Genomic DNA, 19,784 nt, shown 5'->3' with positions numbered 1-19,784 from the left:
GAGGCGAGCCACTACGCCACCACCAGGACTTAGAGTTGGACTTTCCAAATTGGGGAGAAAAGGGGAGACTTAATAAAAAAATAACATGGTGTAAACTTACACTTAGTAATAACATAATGTAAAGATTGCAATTCTGGAACATGTATAGTGCTATATGTATAGGAAAGGCATGAGAGTAAAATGATTAACAAGAGTACAAGTAGCACTTTGCATGAATATGGTTCGCTTTAATGTCGCATGCCTTAAAATTAATCGATCGTAAAAAGCAATAAGTTTGAAGCACTTACATGCATATTTATGCATTTGGCAGAGTCTCCTGGGAATCAAACCCATGCTCTACCTGTTGAGTTACAGGAATGCCAAACAGGAAAAAAGATTAAATACAATTATTAAATTTATGGGAAACATGCGGCAAGTTTATCGACTAAGAACCAACATTTGGTCCTAAACTAGTTGACCTCATTTAGGCTACACCTGTTTGTTACTTGCAAACCTGTCTTAGTTTTTTATCTTGTAAATGGTATGTTAATTTAATGTTTTATTATTATTATTATTTTTTACAAAATGACAAAAATCAAGGTTTTAAACTCTATTGTGGTAACAGATTAGTAAAATTTTCAAGCCTCATCTTAATGAAAAATGAAGAGAACTGGTGGTGGCGTAGTAGGCTAAAGCACATAACTGGTAATCAGAAGGTTGCTGGTTCGATCCCCACAGCCACCACCATTGTGTCCTTGAGCAAGACACTTAACTCCAGGTTGCTCCGGGGGGGGATTGTCCCTGTAATAAGTGCACTGTAAGTCGCTTTGGATAAAACCATCTGCCAAATTCATAAATATAAATGTAAATAATTGTAAAATAAAATGGCTCTCTTGAGGTTGACAATCATCATATTATTAAGAGTTAAGAACCTCCTTTCACTGGCCATTTGTTGAAAAAGAATTTAAAATAGAAACACTAATTATAAAGTCAATCCTATTTATAATAACATTATAAATATCCTTATAATCCATATATGCAGGATAAAGACATGGAAAAATTGGGATAAATAAATGACAAATCAGTGCCTCCCAAAAGCCTTTAATGCAAACCTGATGTACAGTAAATCATCTTCGATCATACGCAATATTCTTACACCTGAATGTCACAATGTGTGTTTGTTTTTTTGTTCTTTTAAAAAGGGTTTTAAAAGTGATTGCAAATCAGTAATGGTGAGAGAGAGTTGTTCAGTGAACATAACAAACAAACTGAACTAAACCCGCCGTATGCCAACGTGCCTGAAAATTACACAGGATAAAAAGATTTCTTATCAGTTTTCAAAATATCCTTCATGCTTCATTTAAAGCTGTCTTCAGTTTTTTTTCCACTTGAAAGGGTTTTACACATAGTGCTTTTGATAAATGTGCTTAAAATGATTTGCACACTTAAATAATACAAAAATAAACTGTTTTATTCTACATTTGGATGGTCACATGACCAGCCTCATACTACTCACTTAATCTAGGTAATCTTCCTTAATCGATCAATAAAATGATTGCTTTTATATGATACTGTATCTACGCTGATAGGTGTCAGTATAAACTCCAAGTACACTCTTGTATCGGTTGTTTAGGAAGATGAAAAGAGACCAAAAATGACAGTGCCTTTAATCCAGTCAGCTACATTATTGTCGAAGTTCATTTTTAAAAAGTGCTTATAAATTTGCCATGGTGTTTGGGCGTTGCATTGATTTAGATTGTTCTAGATCTCTTTCCAATCAAGAATCCAATGTTGTGAGCTACAACTTGTCAACAAATGAATCTAACTCCCACTTTGGCAGACTCACTCCTCATAGAGTGCCATCACTGGGCTTCCCAGAGCGCCACCCAACAGCAGATTTTAAGATCCCATGTTGCAATTAAATCAGGCTGCTCATTCCTCCTTTTTCATTGAAGCCTACGGAGAAGGAAAACATTATTATATGAAATATTATACGATGTATTCAAATCAAACAGTATAGTATTTTCAAATCAAATAGATTTTGGGTATTTAAAGGTGAGAATTCAGAACTATTTACAGGGTTACAAGTCAAAATTTGACCAATTTCCATGATTTTTCCATGAACATTTGTGATCACTGGATATAGAATTTGATTCCAACTGATTAGCAAATAAATAATTTTGTCCGATTTTTTAAACGCTTCCACTCATTGCGCAGAATTGACTAAACAAAAGAGGTACATACTGACATTTCACATTTCTGACTTTATTTCTCGCAATTGTGTGATGTAGCGTGTATAAAATAGAAATAGATATAAAATAGCGATAGTGAATTTAAATCTCACAATTGCAACTTACGAGACATAAACTCACAATTTAGTTTATATCACACAATTGTGACTTTATATCTCACAACTGCAAGAAACAGAGTTGAAATTGTGATATACAAAACGAAATTGGGAGAAATAAAGTCTCAGTCGCGAGACTTAACCCTTTAAGCTCTGAAGGTGTTTTTAAAGAATACCCGTTTCATTTACATTTACATTTATGAATTTGGCAGATTCTTTTCTCCAAAGCGACTTACAGTGCACTTATTACAGGAACAATCCCCCCGGAGCAACCTGGAGTTAAGTGCCTTGCTCAAGGACACAATGGTGGTGGCTGTGGGGATTGAACCAGTGACCTTCTGATTACAAGGTATGTGCTTAGCCCACCACCCCACCCCACCACCACTCCACTCCACTCCACTGCCAGTGGCATCCCCAAAATTAAAGGCTTATAACTTATAAAAATAAAAGGCTCAAGTGTTTGGTATCATTGTAAAGAAAACTTTTCAAATTTTTTAATGATATAGATTATGATACATTCTGAGACTCTCAGCCTAAGAAAATGCTGAACAATTACAAAAAATAAGCCCAAAATGGACTTTTTTATTATTATTATTATTTTTCCCATTTGACATTATATATCTCTGGGTGTAAACAAGATGGCTCTAAAAATGGCTTTTGCTTTGTTCCCGATCTTGTTCCCTGTAACGGAGTACAGATTTGTGTTGATACGACAAAGCAATCAAACGTTATAGCATTACAAATATAATTTATCATAGTGTCCAAAAATGTCTACGTGTCCAAAAGCCTCTCCAAACAAATCAAACATAATAATTGTACATAAGACATAATTACACATGCAAACACAACAATGACTAAAGGTTTGCAAAGCATGCAGACATGATTTTAGTAATGAGATTTTACAGAATGAGTTTCATTCTGTGCCATAAGAGTCATCATTGAATTTGTGTTATTTACTTGGCGCCATATCCTGGTGCTCATATGTAACATTGTGATTGTTGTGGATTATCTCATGATCTATGTATCCGATTACCTTGTGTGCGTAAGCTATTTTGAAAGATAATCTCTTCCTCTAAGTAATGGTATGTGATATTTTATGCTCTGTTTATTTTTCGTGAAGTAATAAGTGAAAACGCAGCACATAAGCAATGTCAACACAATTGTCAAAGACATATACTTAGCTATTACTCATTATAGTTGTTACTGTGAGTAAAACAAATAGGCCTGTTGTATTCTACTCTTTAAGAGCTTTCCAACAACATATGACACATGGCTATTTGATGAGTTTGATGTTTTTACTGATTGCAATAATACATACAGTGGAATAAAAAAATTAAAAAAAGATTTTATATAAATTATCAAAGCAGAGCACTTCTGATTTCTTTGCCAATTCCAAAGCACCTGTTCAGTTGTGCTAATAATGCTTACATGCATTGTAAAGTAGAGCTTCTAAACTTTCAGACGAAACCTATTTTGTGTTAGTTAAGACTGTAGTTATTAATATTTTGACAGTAGTAATTTTTTTCACATCAGAGCTTAAAGGATTCAAGTTTTATAGACTTCATATGCTGCACGATTTATACAAAAAGTCATACTGCGATTATTTTGAAAACTATTGTGATTGTGATTTGAACTGCAATATGATAAAAAGATATTAGCCTTTAAAATGTACACATTTCAGTTTCATAACAAAATTCCATCAAATTGAATTGTATAATATTTAACAATCTTGCATTTAAATAAATAAATACATGTTTTTATTTTATTTTGATTACACAATTCAAATGTAAAATATCTTATTAAATTGAAATGCATAAATCTTAAAATAATTTATTGAGTGTAGTAGCTAAGTGATTCCTTTTGACCAAAATTTGATAATGTTTTGCCCATACTGTCAATAAAAAACTGAGACCTTTTTCCACTACAGCCAAAAATAAACAAATAAGTAAATAAAAAAGTGACTGTTTTCATCATATTCACATTGTAATATAATATTTATTATTATTATTATTATTATTATACAATAGTAATATATCAAGCTTTTATTTTGGCAGGAAATGCCGGAACAATTTAGTTTCTTGTTCACAACATCTGTATTATGTGCTTCTCATTTTTTTCTTCCTCTGTGTACAAATACCCGATGCCATGGGGTATTTTATTTATAAACCTTTAACGGCCAAACATATTTTTAATTACACGGTGAAAAGTGAAATTAAAGTGAATCTGGATCGCTTTAAATATAACACGCTCAGCACATCCGTTACCCTGAGCATGAGATGAAGATGTGGATCACAGAACAGCTCTAAAAACACTAATAATGCAATACAGACATGACAGAAGTGAGCAGCGTGTGCAGACTATTTATTTAATACATTAACTTTCAGCCTTTCGCTGTAAAATAATCGTACAAGTTTAGATCGAGATTTAGATTTTATTTTGATAAACTGTGCAGCCCTTATTGTGAGATATAAAATCAGAATGATCTCTTATTTTCCATACAAATCACACATCACTATTAAGATGCGTTTCGGGTGATCCGATCACATGCGGTCAGCCCAAAATACAGGTCTAAATGGGGTCTAAAACATTTTGTGATTGGATCACAAAATACACATACGAACGTGGTCAAAAATGCATGTGTTCAAATCGCAATTAAGGTGTAAACGCTAATCCGTCCTGTGTGCGCCTTGGCAGCAGCAAAGCACAACCCCTCACCTGTCAATCAACCGCTGCGCTAAAACAAGAGTTTAAAATTTGCCATTTACGAGCAGCTTTATAAGGACATAACCGTCCGATCGGAAAATGTAAAAAAGCAGATACATCCACAATCACGAGAGCTTCACAGTTCTTCTTAGGTGTCTGATATTAAACACAGATGACAAGCACAAACACCTGAAGCTCCTTTAATACAGGTAATCCACTAAAATAATGGATAATCCTGCTCGACATGTTGCGTTTGTGGTTAGATTACAATTCAACCACGTTTGGGTGAAACAGAGCGTCATTTTTTCTGTGCTTTCTTTGTCTTTTCTGACTTTGAAAGTAACAGTAAAACACTGGCATAGTGATTGATGTGTGTTGTCATGAAACAGAGACCCTCCAAATCCAAACACAAGTGGTCATAGGAGACACATTTAAACAACCAGGTGTAACCAGCGATGTGTCTCACCTGACCACATGTGATCGGATCACCCGAGACACATCGTAATACCAGGTGGAAACAGGGCCTAAGGATCCATCTCCCACCCCTAACAAAAACTAACATACCAGAAATAGTTAAATGCACCAGAAAGAGTAAAAAGGGCCTCAAGTAGTCTTATTAAATCAATTTTTTCCCCATATTAAATTAAAACAGTTTGTACAATTAGGCTCATTATACGGTATATCGTAATCATAACGGTCTATTGGTGAACATATTCTGGTGGTGCAACAAAAATATACATTTCTCATATAAAATATGATTTATAAAAGCAGGGATTGATTGTAACTCACACTGTCTCCACCAGCATTCATTAAAGCTTCTAATTCCTGCCTCCAGCCAAGGAGCTCCACCAGCTTTTTTACTCCGGCAACAACGTCACCCAGCTCAACCACGTCATTGTGACGTGGGGACCCCCAGGTGAACGGCCCAACAAGATCTCGATTTATCAGAAGGCGTGGCACAGAATCATGCACGGCACCTGCCAGGCTGGCAAAGGGCTCCACCTAATATTTCAGAAAATGTGTAGAGAACATTTAACAGTAGTGACATCTGCTGGTGATGCAGACACATAAAATAAAGAGCATGGTCTGCAAATACTCCAACGCATTTAAAGGAATGTTCAATTGCCTTCATTTGGTTGCTTAAATCCAGTTTTGCACAATAGTTACTGGCCGATTGTGGCGTATTCTCCTCACCTCTAGAGATGTTCCCATGATGATGAGTAAGTCAGCCATTGGGAAGTCTGTAAGATACGTGAAGAAGTGCCTAGGGAGCTCCTCGCCAAAAAACACAATGTCAGGCTTGATGATTCCTTTACAGGTAGGGCATTTGGGTACCGTTCCTTCCATTATGTCATTCTATTAGGAGAGAAACGTATATGAGGTGCTCAGCTCATTGTTAGGCTATACAACTGCAACTAAGATCTATTATTAAAAATACACTATCAAATCAATGGGCAGAACACTCTTAGGTGGCTTGGAGATGCTTGCTTGCTCGTGGTGGTGGCGTAGTGGGCTAAAACACATAACTGTTAATCAGAAGGTTGCTGGTTCCCCACAGCCACCACCATTGTGTCCTTGAGCAAGGCACTTAACTCCAGGTTGCTCCGGGGGGATTGTCCCTGTATTAAATGCACTTTGGATAAAAGCATCTGTCAAATGCATAAATGTAAATGCTTACAAATAAGCTGCTAGATGATTGGTTTATTTGGAAAGTGCACATACTAACCCGAAGCTCCTCTCCTTTATAATTTCTGCAGCAGACTGTGCAGGTGGCCGTGGCAAACGTTCCATGTGCCTCCACCAACATCTTAGGAGCAATGCCAGCCACTGAAATTTGTGAAATTGAAAAAAAAAAGCACGCACGCACGCACGCACGCACGCACGCACACGCGCACACGCGCACACACACACACAAAACAAATGGAAAGCAATAGGGTCGATGAGAAATGTCCTAGATGATGAAAAGAAAATCTCTTTAAATTGTTGTAATTAAATTCTAGTAATTTCTAGAATTTGAAATGTCTTATTTTTATAATCTGATAAATAAAAATGCTCAAAAAATGTAATCTTTGTAATCATATTCGTTTCATACATCTTTGCAAAATTTTTATTTAATGACTCTAAAAATGTCAAGAGATGGAACGATAAAGTAATAGCTCTACTTACATTTTGAATGCATGTAAATCCATTTTAATAAGACTTTTATCTTTATTAAAATCTCAAAAAGGTTCTACAGTACCACCTTCACATTTTTTACTTTATGCACAAAAAACAATTGCCGATTAGTTTTAATTTAGAAACATGTTCATCATAGAAGATGCACATTCAAGTCATTGAGCTGCATTTTTATGATTTTCTATTATTATTTATTTAAATAAATAGATCCAGAGTCAGACACAAAGAATTAGCACCACAAAACTTGGTAAATAATGATCATGTAAACTATACTATAACTATACTAATTATATAATGGTATAAAATAATAAATTAGGCACACAGTAAGTGATTTAATATATTTTAATGATAGGATGAGAGCTCGTTTCATGTAATCATTAATTGAGTCATTATTTGATTAATATGATTATATATTATATAATGATAATATAACGGTTGTATCACTAGTGGTTATTACTATGGTTAATCATAATAAACACCAAAAATAAAAATATACAAATATATATAAGGATGATTGGTATATGAAATATATAATTAAATATTAAGCACACAGTAAGCGATAAAAAAATATATTTAAATGTTAGGATGGGAGCTTGTATCATGTAATCATTAATTTAGTTTTTAATTAGAATTATTATATATTATATAATAATATAATGGTTGTATCACTAGTGATTATTATTATTGTTAATCGTAATAAACACCAAAAAATAAAAATATGATATAAATGGTATATGAAATATATAATAATAAATTAAGTACACAGTAAGTGATAAAAAAATCTTTAAATGATAGGATGAGAGCTTGTATCATGTAATTAGGAGCCAAACACTGAAGGTGCGTAGCCTGTATTGTATCCGTTAGTGTTATTATTATTACTATTGTTATTCTGCTGCTTCTTCTTCTTCCTCCCAATGGGATAATTATGAAATGGCACACTGATAGAGGTGGTCATGAATAGTCCCTATAGCAAATTGGGGAACTCTAGGACAAACACCATAGCAAATATTCAATTCTCCTTTGGTGTGCATCTTTTGAACCGTTTGTACATGAAACGAAATAGTTTTTTGTCTGATTTCTCTCCGTGATTCAAATGAACCTCCATGCATTATAACTCCACCCATTACATGTTTATAATGATGTTTACAGTTTAAAAGATTTATGTCCTTCAAACTTTGTCTGTTTTGTCCAAACAATGGCTCTCCAGACCGAGCTGCACAGAAACGATGGTGAAGAATTTAGATTTTCGCCTTTGTTTAAAAGTTACAGCAGCGTAAATTTAACGAGGCCGACGTAAAACTGGTTGTGAGGCTGTATCTCGCCAATGGTTTGTCCTATCAAAACTAAACTTGATATGCTATATCAAGACCATGATCTGAGGCTACATGCAAAGTTTGGAGACAGCGCCACCTATCAGTCAAAATATGTAAACAAAGAAGCTATTTTTGGCCATATCTTTTGATCTGTATGATTCTAACCTTGCAATGTGTCTTTGCCATCAGCCTGACATGTCAACTGAGTGGCTCATTGTGTTAAAGCACAAGTTTATGGTTTCAAAGGCCATAGGTTCGAATCCTCACGTCAACAAATCATGCAGTTTACATTTCTGTTGTTATGGAGATCTTTGCATTTGGCTTACTAAATGGATGCTGAGATGTTCTCCACTCAAATTTAGATTTTCATTTTGTTGTAACGTTACATGAATATGAAGTTGATTATGGTGACAATGTCGATTGGCTGTGATTGCTCTATGCTGGGTATGTCCCTTTGGAGACTGTCAATGTTGTGGCTCTGTGGTTCAGTGGATACAGGTTCAAATCCATCCTGAGGCGATGCGTATGTGCGCTTTATGTCATATGTGATCTTTGAGTTGCGGTTAATGCTGTGCAATTCTTGCCATTTCGGTGCTTGTCCCCGTAAATGGCCGCTTGCAGCTATATTCATTAATGTAGTCATTATTTCAAATTATTATACAGTATATTATATAAAGATAATATAATGGTTGTATCCCTAGTGATTATGCTTACTGTTAATAATTAGAATAACAATTGGTATATAAAATATTTAATAATAAATAAAGTACACAGTAAGAGATATCAAACTCTTTAAATGCTAGATTGAGAGCTTCAACATAGTGCATGTACATGTGGATGGTGTCATCTTAAATACACTCACTTCGCTCCAGTCCATCGATGTTTTGGGTGTACATCCTGAGCAGCTGGCCCTTATCATGAAGCATTCGAATGAAGTAGTGTGTAATGTTGGGTTGGTAATTACCAGGATACAGCTCTTTGGCAAGGGCAAAAAAAGGGTTGGGATTGTGATGGAAGTAATTTATTTCAAATATGGCCTCAGCGTAGGGCAGATTGTACTGTTGAAGGTTGTCATAAAGACCACTGCCAGGTGATCTGTGGGAGAAATACAAAAAGGAGGAAGTTACAAAACATCTCAAAGGTGCATTACGGGACAAATATTTAGTATGTCCTACTTTACCTAAAGTCTGGGATCCCACTGGGTGTGCTGATGCCTGCGCCTGCCATTACAACAATTCGTCTGAACTTGCGTTCTCTGATATTTTCAGCAAAGTCTTCCAGGGTCTTCTGCTGAACATTGCCACGACCTCCCCCAAACAGCCTGCGTGCTCCACCACATCTTATAAACCCAGCTCTATCAGGTGAAAATGTTTGATAAAAATGCAATTTTGCTGAGGAATTAGATTCAGCCAAATCTATTCAAAGGGATTAGTACAGCAGAAATAAGCAATACTTACGAACAAATGAATTCAGATAGAAATAGTGCACTGCTATGTGCATGAGGGAACTGGGATGAGATCTTTCGGTGGGCAAAGTTTGTCCTTGACAGATCTGAGGAAAAGCATAATTATAAGACTCTTTCCTATCACTGGGTCAAAAAGAAATAATAAAATGACAGACCAACCACTCTAATTACATTTTACACTACTAAAAATTACAAATATGGTGAGGTTTATACTTAAAAATATCATCCAAAAAGAAATCTTGATATCATGTGCCATTTTGCTTCTCAGGTAAATGCACTGCTATATACGGATGTTTTGATATTTTGCTTAAAACTAAACACAGATACTCATTAAGAATGTCATTTTTAGTAGTAGAGCAGTCACAGTTCATGACAACCTTCTCTGTAAGTTGGTAGAATACACTAAAGAGACATAAATTACTCTTTCAATGACAATCAGATACTTTGTCTCGTGCACAGTCCTCTTCTCCAAATGATTTTCTCTGTAAAGCAGCGCCTGTAAACACTCAGTAATGGGGGTTTCAAGAACAGCATACTGAAATCTTTCTAAGCTCGTACTGTCAAAAACGTCGTGCATTGCAATGGGCGTATGCCTTTAAGAGAACGTCATCACGTTCCCTTAAACGTCATCACGTTCCCTTAAAGGCATACACCCATTCTTTTTGCTGTGTTTAGACAAGTGGTGTTCATTAAAGACTGTTACAAACATTATTCAATTTAAAATAAGATTGACTCAATTAATCGTACAATTTAGAGATTATTATGAAGTTGAAAATAAAAACATGCTGGTCTGAGACTGATTACGCACTTATAACTGTAACATACACAACGCTTTTTCCATTGAAAAATGACGGTCAAAGGAGGTCCAATGCGTAATACTTTAATTAATTTTCATTTTTGCATTCATTAATATATATACCATCGGCATACCATGATTTGTGTGTTTATTGTAGTGATGTATATACCCTTAGATGCCACTGATTTTGGGGCATGATTTAACATGCGCAATTACTACAGTAAATACGATTGCAAGCAGGCCTGGCAGTGGTTGCATGTCTTTTCGACGAGACCAAAATAATATTTATATTATTTTATATCATATTTAATTGTATATTTTCATTGTTCTTGTTCATTCTATGTTATATGCAAATATGTGCTGTCCCATATAAAAAATATAAACTGGAGGGGAATATTTAGGTGAATATATGTTTCACCTAAATATTCCCTCTAGTTTATATTTTGTATTTGTATAATTTAGTTTAGATTGCTATGATCCGTTTGCATTGTACAATGTTTTTTACTTCTTAGGGCCCGTCCTGCAGTGACAAAACGGCTGAGCCATTCGGTTATCATAGCAATGCATCGACATTCTATGGGATGCGAGGAGACCAGAGCCCGGTTTTTATAATGGATGTCTAGGGAGGAGATCCTTCAGTACGCTGAAAAATATTATTGTGTGAGGAAACGATCACTTAACGAATTGACCGCCTGTACGCTAATCTTCAATATGTTTTACACTACACAATCCTTTTGGAGTGAACTATGTGTGGAGTTTACTACGATAAATTTGCTGCTTTATAAGAAAAGACACGGACACATTTGCAACGGGTAGATGTCAGTTTACGGCTCTCCCCGCTCGTTTGTATGGTAACCGCAAACGGGGATTTACTGTCGTAACACGCTAGTTGACCGTTAGGCTCTCTCCAATGGTAAAAGCGCGAAGGTTGTTATTTAATTAAAGAAAATCGCTGCTTTTATTTTTCTTGTCATTCGACTGAGGGAGGTGTGTGTTGTATACAAGGTGTATAAAACAATACAAAGTGTTTAAATATTTCCAAATGATGTGAAATGAATGTCAATTATCGAAAGTACTATTTTAAAGCGTGTAAAGTGGGTCTGATGGCAATTATGACCTGGAAGTCAATGTTGAAATTAAGATTTACAGTAAAAATAACTTAAATATTGATCTGTTTCTCACCCACACACCTCTTCTTAAGACATGGATTAAACCACTTGAGTCATATTCATTAATTGTATAGCCTACTGTTAATTTGTGTACTTTTAATGCCTTTGTGTACTTAAAGCCAATCCAAAAGCAATTCACCAATAAATTCTGGGAGTATTATCATCATCCTACAAGACTACTTTGATTCAAGAAAGCAGGAAACACTCCTGGTATGACAACACAATTTCAGTGAAATACTGTTCTGTTTGTTAAAGGACAGACTGAAGACATGAGTGATACAGAACCATGCAGGATGAAAGATGATGATACAGAGGAACAAAGAGTTTGGTGTTCCTTCATTAAGGTAAAAACACTTCAAACAGCTAATCAGATTCGGTGGATGTAGTTATAAAGTCATTGTGTGTGCATTTTACTTAAATTATCATTAACCCAATTAACAGTTATCTACTATTGGGATTTTCAAACTTTTTGATGCCAAGAACCCCCAAATATGAAGATCTCCCTTCCTAGAATATGTATAAATATATGCATAAATATGTATAAATACTAATTTTATGGTGTGAGGTCAAATAGAAAATTATAATATTATAAACCAACATGTTTTTAAATTAAATAATTTGCTGAATTTTATAGCTTTTATATTGTCATTGTACTAAAGCTAAAATAAACGAGTAAAATATTATACAGTTTAAGTCAAGTTTACATACACTTAGATTGAAGTCATTAAAACAAATTTTTATCCACTCCACAGATTTCATATTAGCAAACAATATAAAAAAAATAGATTTGGCAAGTCGTTTAGGACATCTACTTTGTGCATGACATAAGTAATCTTTCCAACGATTGTTTACAGACTGATTATTTCCCTTTTAATTGACTAAATCATAATTCCATTGGGTCTGAAGTTTACATACACTATGTTAACTGTGCCTTTAAGCAGCTTAGAAAATTCCAGAAAATGATGTCAATCCTTTAGAAAATTAGCTTCTTACAAAAAAATAACCCGTTAAAAAAAAATGTACGCAATTAATCGCACTTCCCCTGGACCATAATAAGGAAGAGTCCTGAGAAATGCAAGCTTGTAGTACCACCTGTTTACTCCAGAGGGCAGTAAGTGAACTTTCAGCTGTATGAGCAACGCACAGTTTATACAGTGAAGAAAACACTTCAGTAGGCAGAACAACACAAACACGCGTTACGTTCTTGCGTTCAAAACACTTGAAGGAGCGCATATGCGAACTAAGCGATCTCAAGATGTGTTTAAAGATTGAGTATTAAACTATATTTAACTTAAAACAGTGAACTGAACATTGTATGTTTATGATGCAACACACCCGAGACACTACACAAGCATGTCTGACGCAGGGTGTGGCTGGACTGAGATGGTGCAAAATTTGGAAGTTACCCAAAAATATTTAATCATGAATAAAATCAAAGAAATTTCCTTCAAACTAGTACTACCTCACTAATTATTTTCTTGTAGAGAGATTTAATTGTAATGTCGATATATTCGTCCATTTTGTGGTCTGCAGGAGGAAACATTTATTTATTTATTTTGGAGTTGTCCCGACTCGACTTGTTTTTGGTCTGATTTCTACAAGATTGTTAGAGATCATATTATTCCCAGCTTTCAACTTTGTTTTGAAAATGTTTTATTCAGGTTTTTATTTAGCTATGACATGTCTCTTTATAAGGAATATTATTTGATTAATGTTCTGCTTTTGTTGGCAAAGTTTAATATTCATACATTTAAGTATGGTGGTTATAAACCATTAGTTTTAATTTTTAATTCAGGTTCAGCAACACCTAAGAACAATTTCCAATTTGAGTAACAAGACAGCTGTAAAGTGTATTGAAATATGTAAACAATTTGATATTTTTATTAAACTGTTTATTTATTTATTTATTTTCCTTTTTGTTATTATTGTTTGTTTTAATATACCTCTTGGCTCTAGATGTAAAAGTTTTGTAAGTATTAATAAAAAATAAATTAAAAAAATGTCTGACGCAGGTGTAAATTGACGGGTCCTTAAACAAGCCCTCATAAAAATCTCGAACTGATTGACAAATTCACTTGTGTAATGGATTGCTGTGAACTGTGTGTCAATGATTGACTTATGATCAATAATATGGTAGTAAACAATACATTGTATTATAAAGCCGCTTTTTTGTCTTATCAATAATAAACATTTATGCATTTGGCAGACGCTTTTATCCAAAGCAACTTACAGAGCCCTTATTACAGGGACAATCCCCCTGGAGCAACCTGGAGTTAAGTGCCTTACTCAAGGACACAATGGTGGGGCTTGAACCAGCAACCTTCTGATTACCAGATTACCAGTTATGTGCTTAGGCCACTACACCACCACCACTCCATAAACTCTTCTGCTACAGGAATGTAATGCATTTTAATTATCTGAATATTTTTTATTTATATATATATATATATATATATATCATTTTTAAATACAGGTCCTTCTCAAAAAATTAGCATATTGTGATAAAGTTCATTATTTTCCATAATGTAATGATAAAAATTGAACTTTCATATATTTTAGATTCATTGCACACCAACTGAAATATTACAGGTCTTTTATTGTTTTAATACTGATGATTTTGGCATACAGCTCATGAAAACCCAAAATTCCTATCTCAAAAAATTAGCATATCATGAAAAGGGTCTCTAAACGAGCTATTAACCTAATCATCTGAATCAGCTAATTAACTCTAAACACCTGCAAAAGATTCCTGAGGCTTTTAAAAACTCCCAGCCTGTTTCATTACTCAAAACCGCAATCATGGGTAAGACTGCCGACCTGACTGCTGTCCAGAAGGCCATCATTGACACCCTCAAGCAAGAGGGTAAGACACAGAAAGAAATTTCTGAACAAATAGGCTGTTCCCAGAGTGCTGTATCAAGGCACCTCAGTGGGAAGTCTGTGGGAAGGAAAAAGTCTGGCAAAAAACGCTGCACAACGAGAAGAGAGGTGACCGGACCATGAGGAAGATTGTGGAGAAGGACCGATTCCAGACCTTGGGGGACCTGCGGAAGCAGTGGACTGAGTCTGGAGTAGAAACATCCAGAGCCACTGTGCACAGGCACCAGAAACAGCGGCAGAAGCGCCTGACCTGGGCTACAGAGAAGCAGCACTGGACTGTTGCTCAGTGGTCCAAAGTACTTTTTTCGGATGAAAGCAAATTTTGCATGTCATTCGAAATCAAGGTGCCAGAGTCTGGAGGAAGACTGGGGAGAAGGAAATGCCAAAATGCCTGAAGTCCAGTGTCAAGTACCCACAGTCAGTGATGGTCTGGGGTGCCATATCAGCTGCTGGTGTTGGTCCACTGTGTTTTATCAAGGGCAGGGTCAATGCAGCTAGCTATCAGGAGATTTTGGAGCACTTCATGCTTCCATCTGCTGAAAAGCTTTATGGAGATGAATATTTCATTTTTCAGCACGACCTGGCACCTGCTCACAGTGCCAAAACCACTGGTAAATGGTTTACTGACCATGGTATTACTATGCTCAATTGGCCTGCCAACTCTCCTGACCTGAACCCCATAGAGAATCTGTGGGATATTGTGAAGAGAAAGTTGAGAGACATAAGACCCAACACTCTGGATGAGCTTAAGGCCGCTATCGAAGCATCCTGGGCCTCCATAACACCTTAGCAGTGCCACAGGCTGATTGCCTCCATGCCACGCCGCATTGAAGCAGTCATTTCTGCTAAAGGATTCCCGACCAAGTATTGAGTGCATAACTGAACATAATTATTTGAAGGTTGACTTTTTTGTATTAAAAACACTTCTTTTATTGGTCGGATGAAATATGCTAAATTTTTGAGATAGGAATTTTGGGTTTTCATGAGCTGTATGCCAAAATCATCAGTATTAAAACAATAAAAGACCTGAAATATTTCAGTTGGTGTGCAATGAATCTAAAATATATGAAAGTTTAATTTTTATCATTACATTATGGAAAATAATGACCTTTATCACAATATGCTAATTTTTTGAGAAGGACCTGTATTTAAAGATAACTATGTATAATTATATATTGATATAAATATGAATAATCTTTATATATTGAATTGTTGTTATATAAGGGGCTTTCTCAAATATCAGCAAATATTTGTATATGTGATTAAATGCAATTAATCGCGGTTAATTAATCAGGACACCATGTAATTAATTCGATTAAAAATTTTAACCGATTGACAGCCCTAATATATATATATATATATATATATATATATATATATATATATATATATAAATGAAATGTATTTAATTGTTCATTATCTGGATCATCCTTGGAAGCAATTTCCAAATGCCTGAAGGTACAAATAATAGTATGCAAGTATAAACACCATGGGAGCACACAGCCATCATACCGCTCAGGAAGGAGATGCATTCGGTCTCCTAAAGATGCTAGGATCGGTGGGGCTCGTGTCCCAATCTTTCTGTATAGGGAGAGACGTTAAAGCACTTACCTCGCTCCCCATAACCCACGTAGAACCGGTCAGCGACGGGGAAGGAGGCTGTCCACCAGGGGATGGAGTGGTCTGTCTACCACCTCCAAATATGGCATGAGTCTCCTCACCTCCAGGTCATCCATCTTAGGGGCATTTAGAAGCCTTCCTAGCCTGATTTTGAACCACGCCGGGGCAAGATGTGTTGAATGGCCTCCTTTACCGGTGAAAATTGCTTTGCGAAGACTTCGACGGTGTCGCCGAAAAGGCTAGCCTGAGAAATGGGGGCGTTAAGGAATCGAACCTTGTCAGCATCCCTCATCTCAACCAGGTTGAGCCAAAGGTGGCGCTCCTGGACATCAACGTGGACATCGCCTGCCCGAGAGCCCGTGCTGGACCTTCGTCACCCATAGGGCGAGGTCGGGTGCTGAGCTCAGCTCCTACATTACTCCCAGGATGGAACCACCCTCGTGCAGCTCTTTCAATGCCTTGGCCTGGTGGACCTGCAAGAGGGCCATGGCATGCAGAGTGGAGGCGGTCTGCCCCGTGGTGCTGTAAGCCTTTGCCATCAAAGACGACATAGTCTTACAGGCCGCGGCAGCCCGGGCAAGCATGGCCGTTGGCTCGCCGTCAGCCTCAGTCTGGGTGGCCACACCCAAGGCGGCAGCCCATCCGAGTCCTCCACATCGGACTGAAGCAGCCTGCTCTCCGACGCCGCTATCGATATCTCATCTTCCTCCTGAGGGCCGAATGGGAGGTCATTCTGAGGCGAGCTGTCTGGCTCATCCCATAACTCACGAGTGTGCTGGTACGGGAGGTCCGTGGGGATTCACCCGGCATGGTTACGTCCATTGAAGTCCCCAAATCAGCCCCAGCGCTAAGCGTCGCGGTCTTGTGCCTGCAGGCAGAAGAACCGAGGTGGGGAACAGCTGGAGTTGCTTTCCCTCTGAGGAAGGAATTGTCGCAATCGCAAAATGGCCATGGTCATGTTCTCGCTCTGCGGACATGAACCATCCACGAACGCTGTCTCAGCATGTCTGGAGGCCAGACACGTAAGGCAGCGACTGTGACCGTAAGGCAGCGATGGGTGCACCTTTAAGTTTATGCGTAAAATTCAAACTAAGGGCTTAGTCATTACTAGTTAGTTTGTAACTAATTCAGTGCTTAATTTGGTTTCACCTGTTCTTAAAAAAGACATATCTAGTAAGCTAGTAAAGCAATGTATAGTCACATAATATGGCATTTACCTTTATTGATGCAACAAGCAGCCTTCAAATTTGCAAACAGAACCGTTGAAAAGCAGAGCATTTCATTTTAATATTTTCACAGTTGATGTTCAAACGTTTTTGTCTAACGTAACTGTCAGAGTTAATACATTTCATTTGACATATGACACCTACAAATTAGGTAAATATAACAAATAGTAGGCCTATAATTAAATATGAAATTAATATTCCAGTACTGTACCTAACAAATAAATATTAATAACAGACTTCAAAAATCTAAAATGTATTTATTGTAATATCCTACAGTATATTTACTCACTGAACACTCCAGGAACACCTGTACACCTTCTTAATCATGTGATTATATAATCAGCCGATCGTATGGCGGCAGTGTTATGTATAAAATCATGCAGATATGGGTCAGGAGCTTCAGTTAATGTTCACATTAAATATCAGAATGGGAAAAATGTGATCTCAGTGATTTGGACCATGGCATGATTGTTGGTGCCAGACGGGCTGATTTGAGTATTTCTGTAACTGTTGATCTCCTGGGATTTTCACGCACAACAGTCTCTAGAATTTACTCAGAATGATGCTAAAACAAAAAACATCTAGTTCTGTGGACGAAAAGGCCTCGTTGATGAGAGTGGTCAATGGAGAATGGCCAGACTGGTTTGAGCTGGTAAAAAGGCTACAGGTACTCAGATAGCCCCTCTTTACAATTGTAGTGAGCAGAATAACATCTCAGAATGCACAACACGTTGAGCCTTGAGGCGGATAGGCTACAACAGCAGAAGACCATGTTAGGCACTTTATTGGGACCATAGTGTTACTAATAAAGTGCTCAGTGAGTGTACTTGTATGTCTTTTATATTTTGTAACTGTGCATGTCATTGACACTGTGCAATGAGCACAGAAAAGTGCACAGTTTAGATCGGTTTCATGCTGAAGAGTGCATAATTTCATCTCTCATAAATGTAAACAAGAGTCAATGTCAACCTCATCATGGATTTTTAAAGGATTGATATCTCATTGATGCCATTTAATACGTTTTCATTTTTATTTCCAACCATTACTCCTGGTCGGAGGCTTCGTGTAAACAATATATATATATATTTAGTTTACACATAGGGTTATGTTTCACCTAAGTTTAATGGCGCAACTCTCATATATTTACATTTAGTAGTGGGTAAATTGTAGCACAGTGCCCATTCTTCTTCTTTCGTATGGTATTTGGAAAAGCAATGAGCTAATTACAATTGGTTTTTGAGGTTTAAGATCCATTCTAGAGCACACAGAGATGCCGTGTGAATTTCTGAAGCACCTCCATAGCTGGCGTGTTTGTGGCTCACCACAATCACAGTTAGGCACATCTTCCATGGTGTGTTCGGACCCGGCTTATCGCAGTCTATGATCGTCGAGGAGGGGAAAAACAAAGCACTTCTTTCATTGGATCCAAGATCAGGTTCTTATTATGGACATTTGCATGGGACCATGAGTCAAGCCATCTGGCATTCACATCTCTCTCTTTGGCTATCAAGGTCAGGGCTTGGATCCAGAATGGTTTTCTGGATTTCAATTGGGGGCGTGATGCTGTTGCATGGTCCTGGTGGATCGGCATATCAGGGATTGCCAGAATCTTGTTGTATTCAAGGATGGTGGCAGGGTTGGCTGGTGCAATGTTAGCAAGGGCTGGCAACCATCTCCAGGTGCTCATGGACACCATGTTGGAGACTACTGCTATGGAGTGATCAATTATTTACTTTCTTCCTACCTAAGTTATATTCCAGGTTCCAATGTACACATTATACATGTTAACATGATTTTAGTGTGTTAAAATCGCATACAGAGATTACCAGCATTATGTTGTCATAGCAACAAAGTTGTCAATTTTGGATATAACTTGACAGTGAAAATGATAGTAAGAGATTTTATTACACTGTAAATGGGAATTTAGCTTTCCATTTAAATAAACGAGGGAAGAGTTGAAATATTTTTTTACAGTATTCAAGACTATGCCACAAATGCTGTCAATTGAGATGAGGTAAATGTAAGCAATACAAAAAAGAAAGAATGCCATGATTCCAAGCCGTTTAGTTTCTCCAGATCTTTAGTCTTCAGGTTGAAAATAAGATGGACCT

The 19,784-nt window shown here is 36.7% G+C and overlaps 1 protein-coding gene across 3 annotated transcripts; it reads right to left on the bottom strand.

The window, feature by feature from the left end:
• Positions 1-243: 243 nt before the first annotated feature.
• sirt3 (sirtuin 3) lies at positions 244-10,570 on the bottom strand. 3 transcript variants are annotated; one of them, XM_052148442.1, is made up of 9 exons: positions 10,404-10,535; positions 9,975-10,068; positions 9,698-9,871; positions 9,380-9,612; positions 6,756-6,856; positions 6,224-6,385; positions 5,819-6,031; positions 5,496-5,584; positions 244-1,935 (listed from the first exon to the last, which is right to left on the bottom strand). In XM_052148442.1, exons 3-9 carry the CDS (start codon positions 9,742-9,744, stop codon positions 1,926-1,928), a joined length of 855 nt encoding a protein of 284 aa, XP_052004402.1. In that variant the 5' UTR covers positions 9,745-9,871; positions 9,975-10,068; positions 10,404-10,535; the 3' UTR covers positions 244-1,925. The 3 variants fall into 3 exon arrangements, with proteins under 3 accessions (XP_052004402.1, XP_052004385.1, XP_052004394.1); XM_052148425.1 differs by having other exon boundaries at positions 246-1,935; positions 10,426-10,570; XM_052148434.1 differs by lacking the exon at positions 5,496-5,584 and having other exon boundaries at positions 250-1,935; positions 10,426-10,559.
• Between the last annotated feature and the right edge of the window lie 9,214 nt (positions 10,571-19,784).

This window comes from Xyrauchen texanus, chromosome 2 (genome assembly GCF_025860055.1).
Source record: "Xyrauchen texanus isolate HMW12.3.18 chromosome 2, RBS_HiC_50CHRs, whole genome shotgun sequence".
Classification (NCBI taxonomy): domain Eukaryota; kingdom Metazoa; phylum Chordata; class Actinopteri; order Cypriniformes; family Catostomidae; genus Xyrauchen; species Xyrauchen texanus.
The sequence above is the reverse complement of the archived record's forward strand: the minus strand, read 5'-3'. Positions and strand labels throughout refer to the sequence as shown.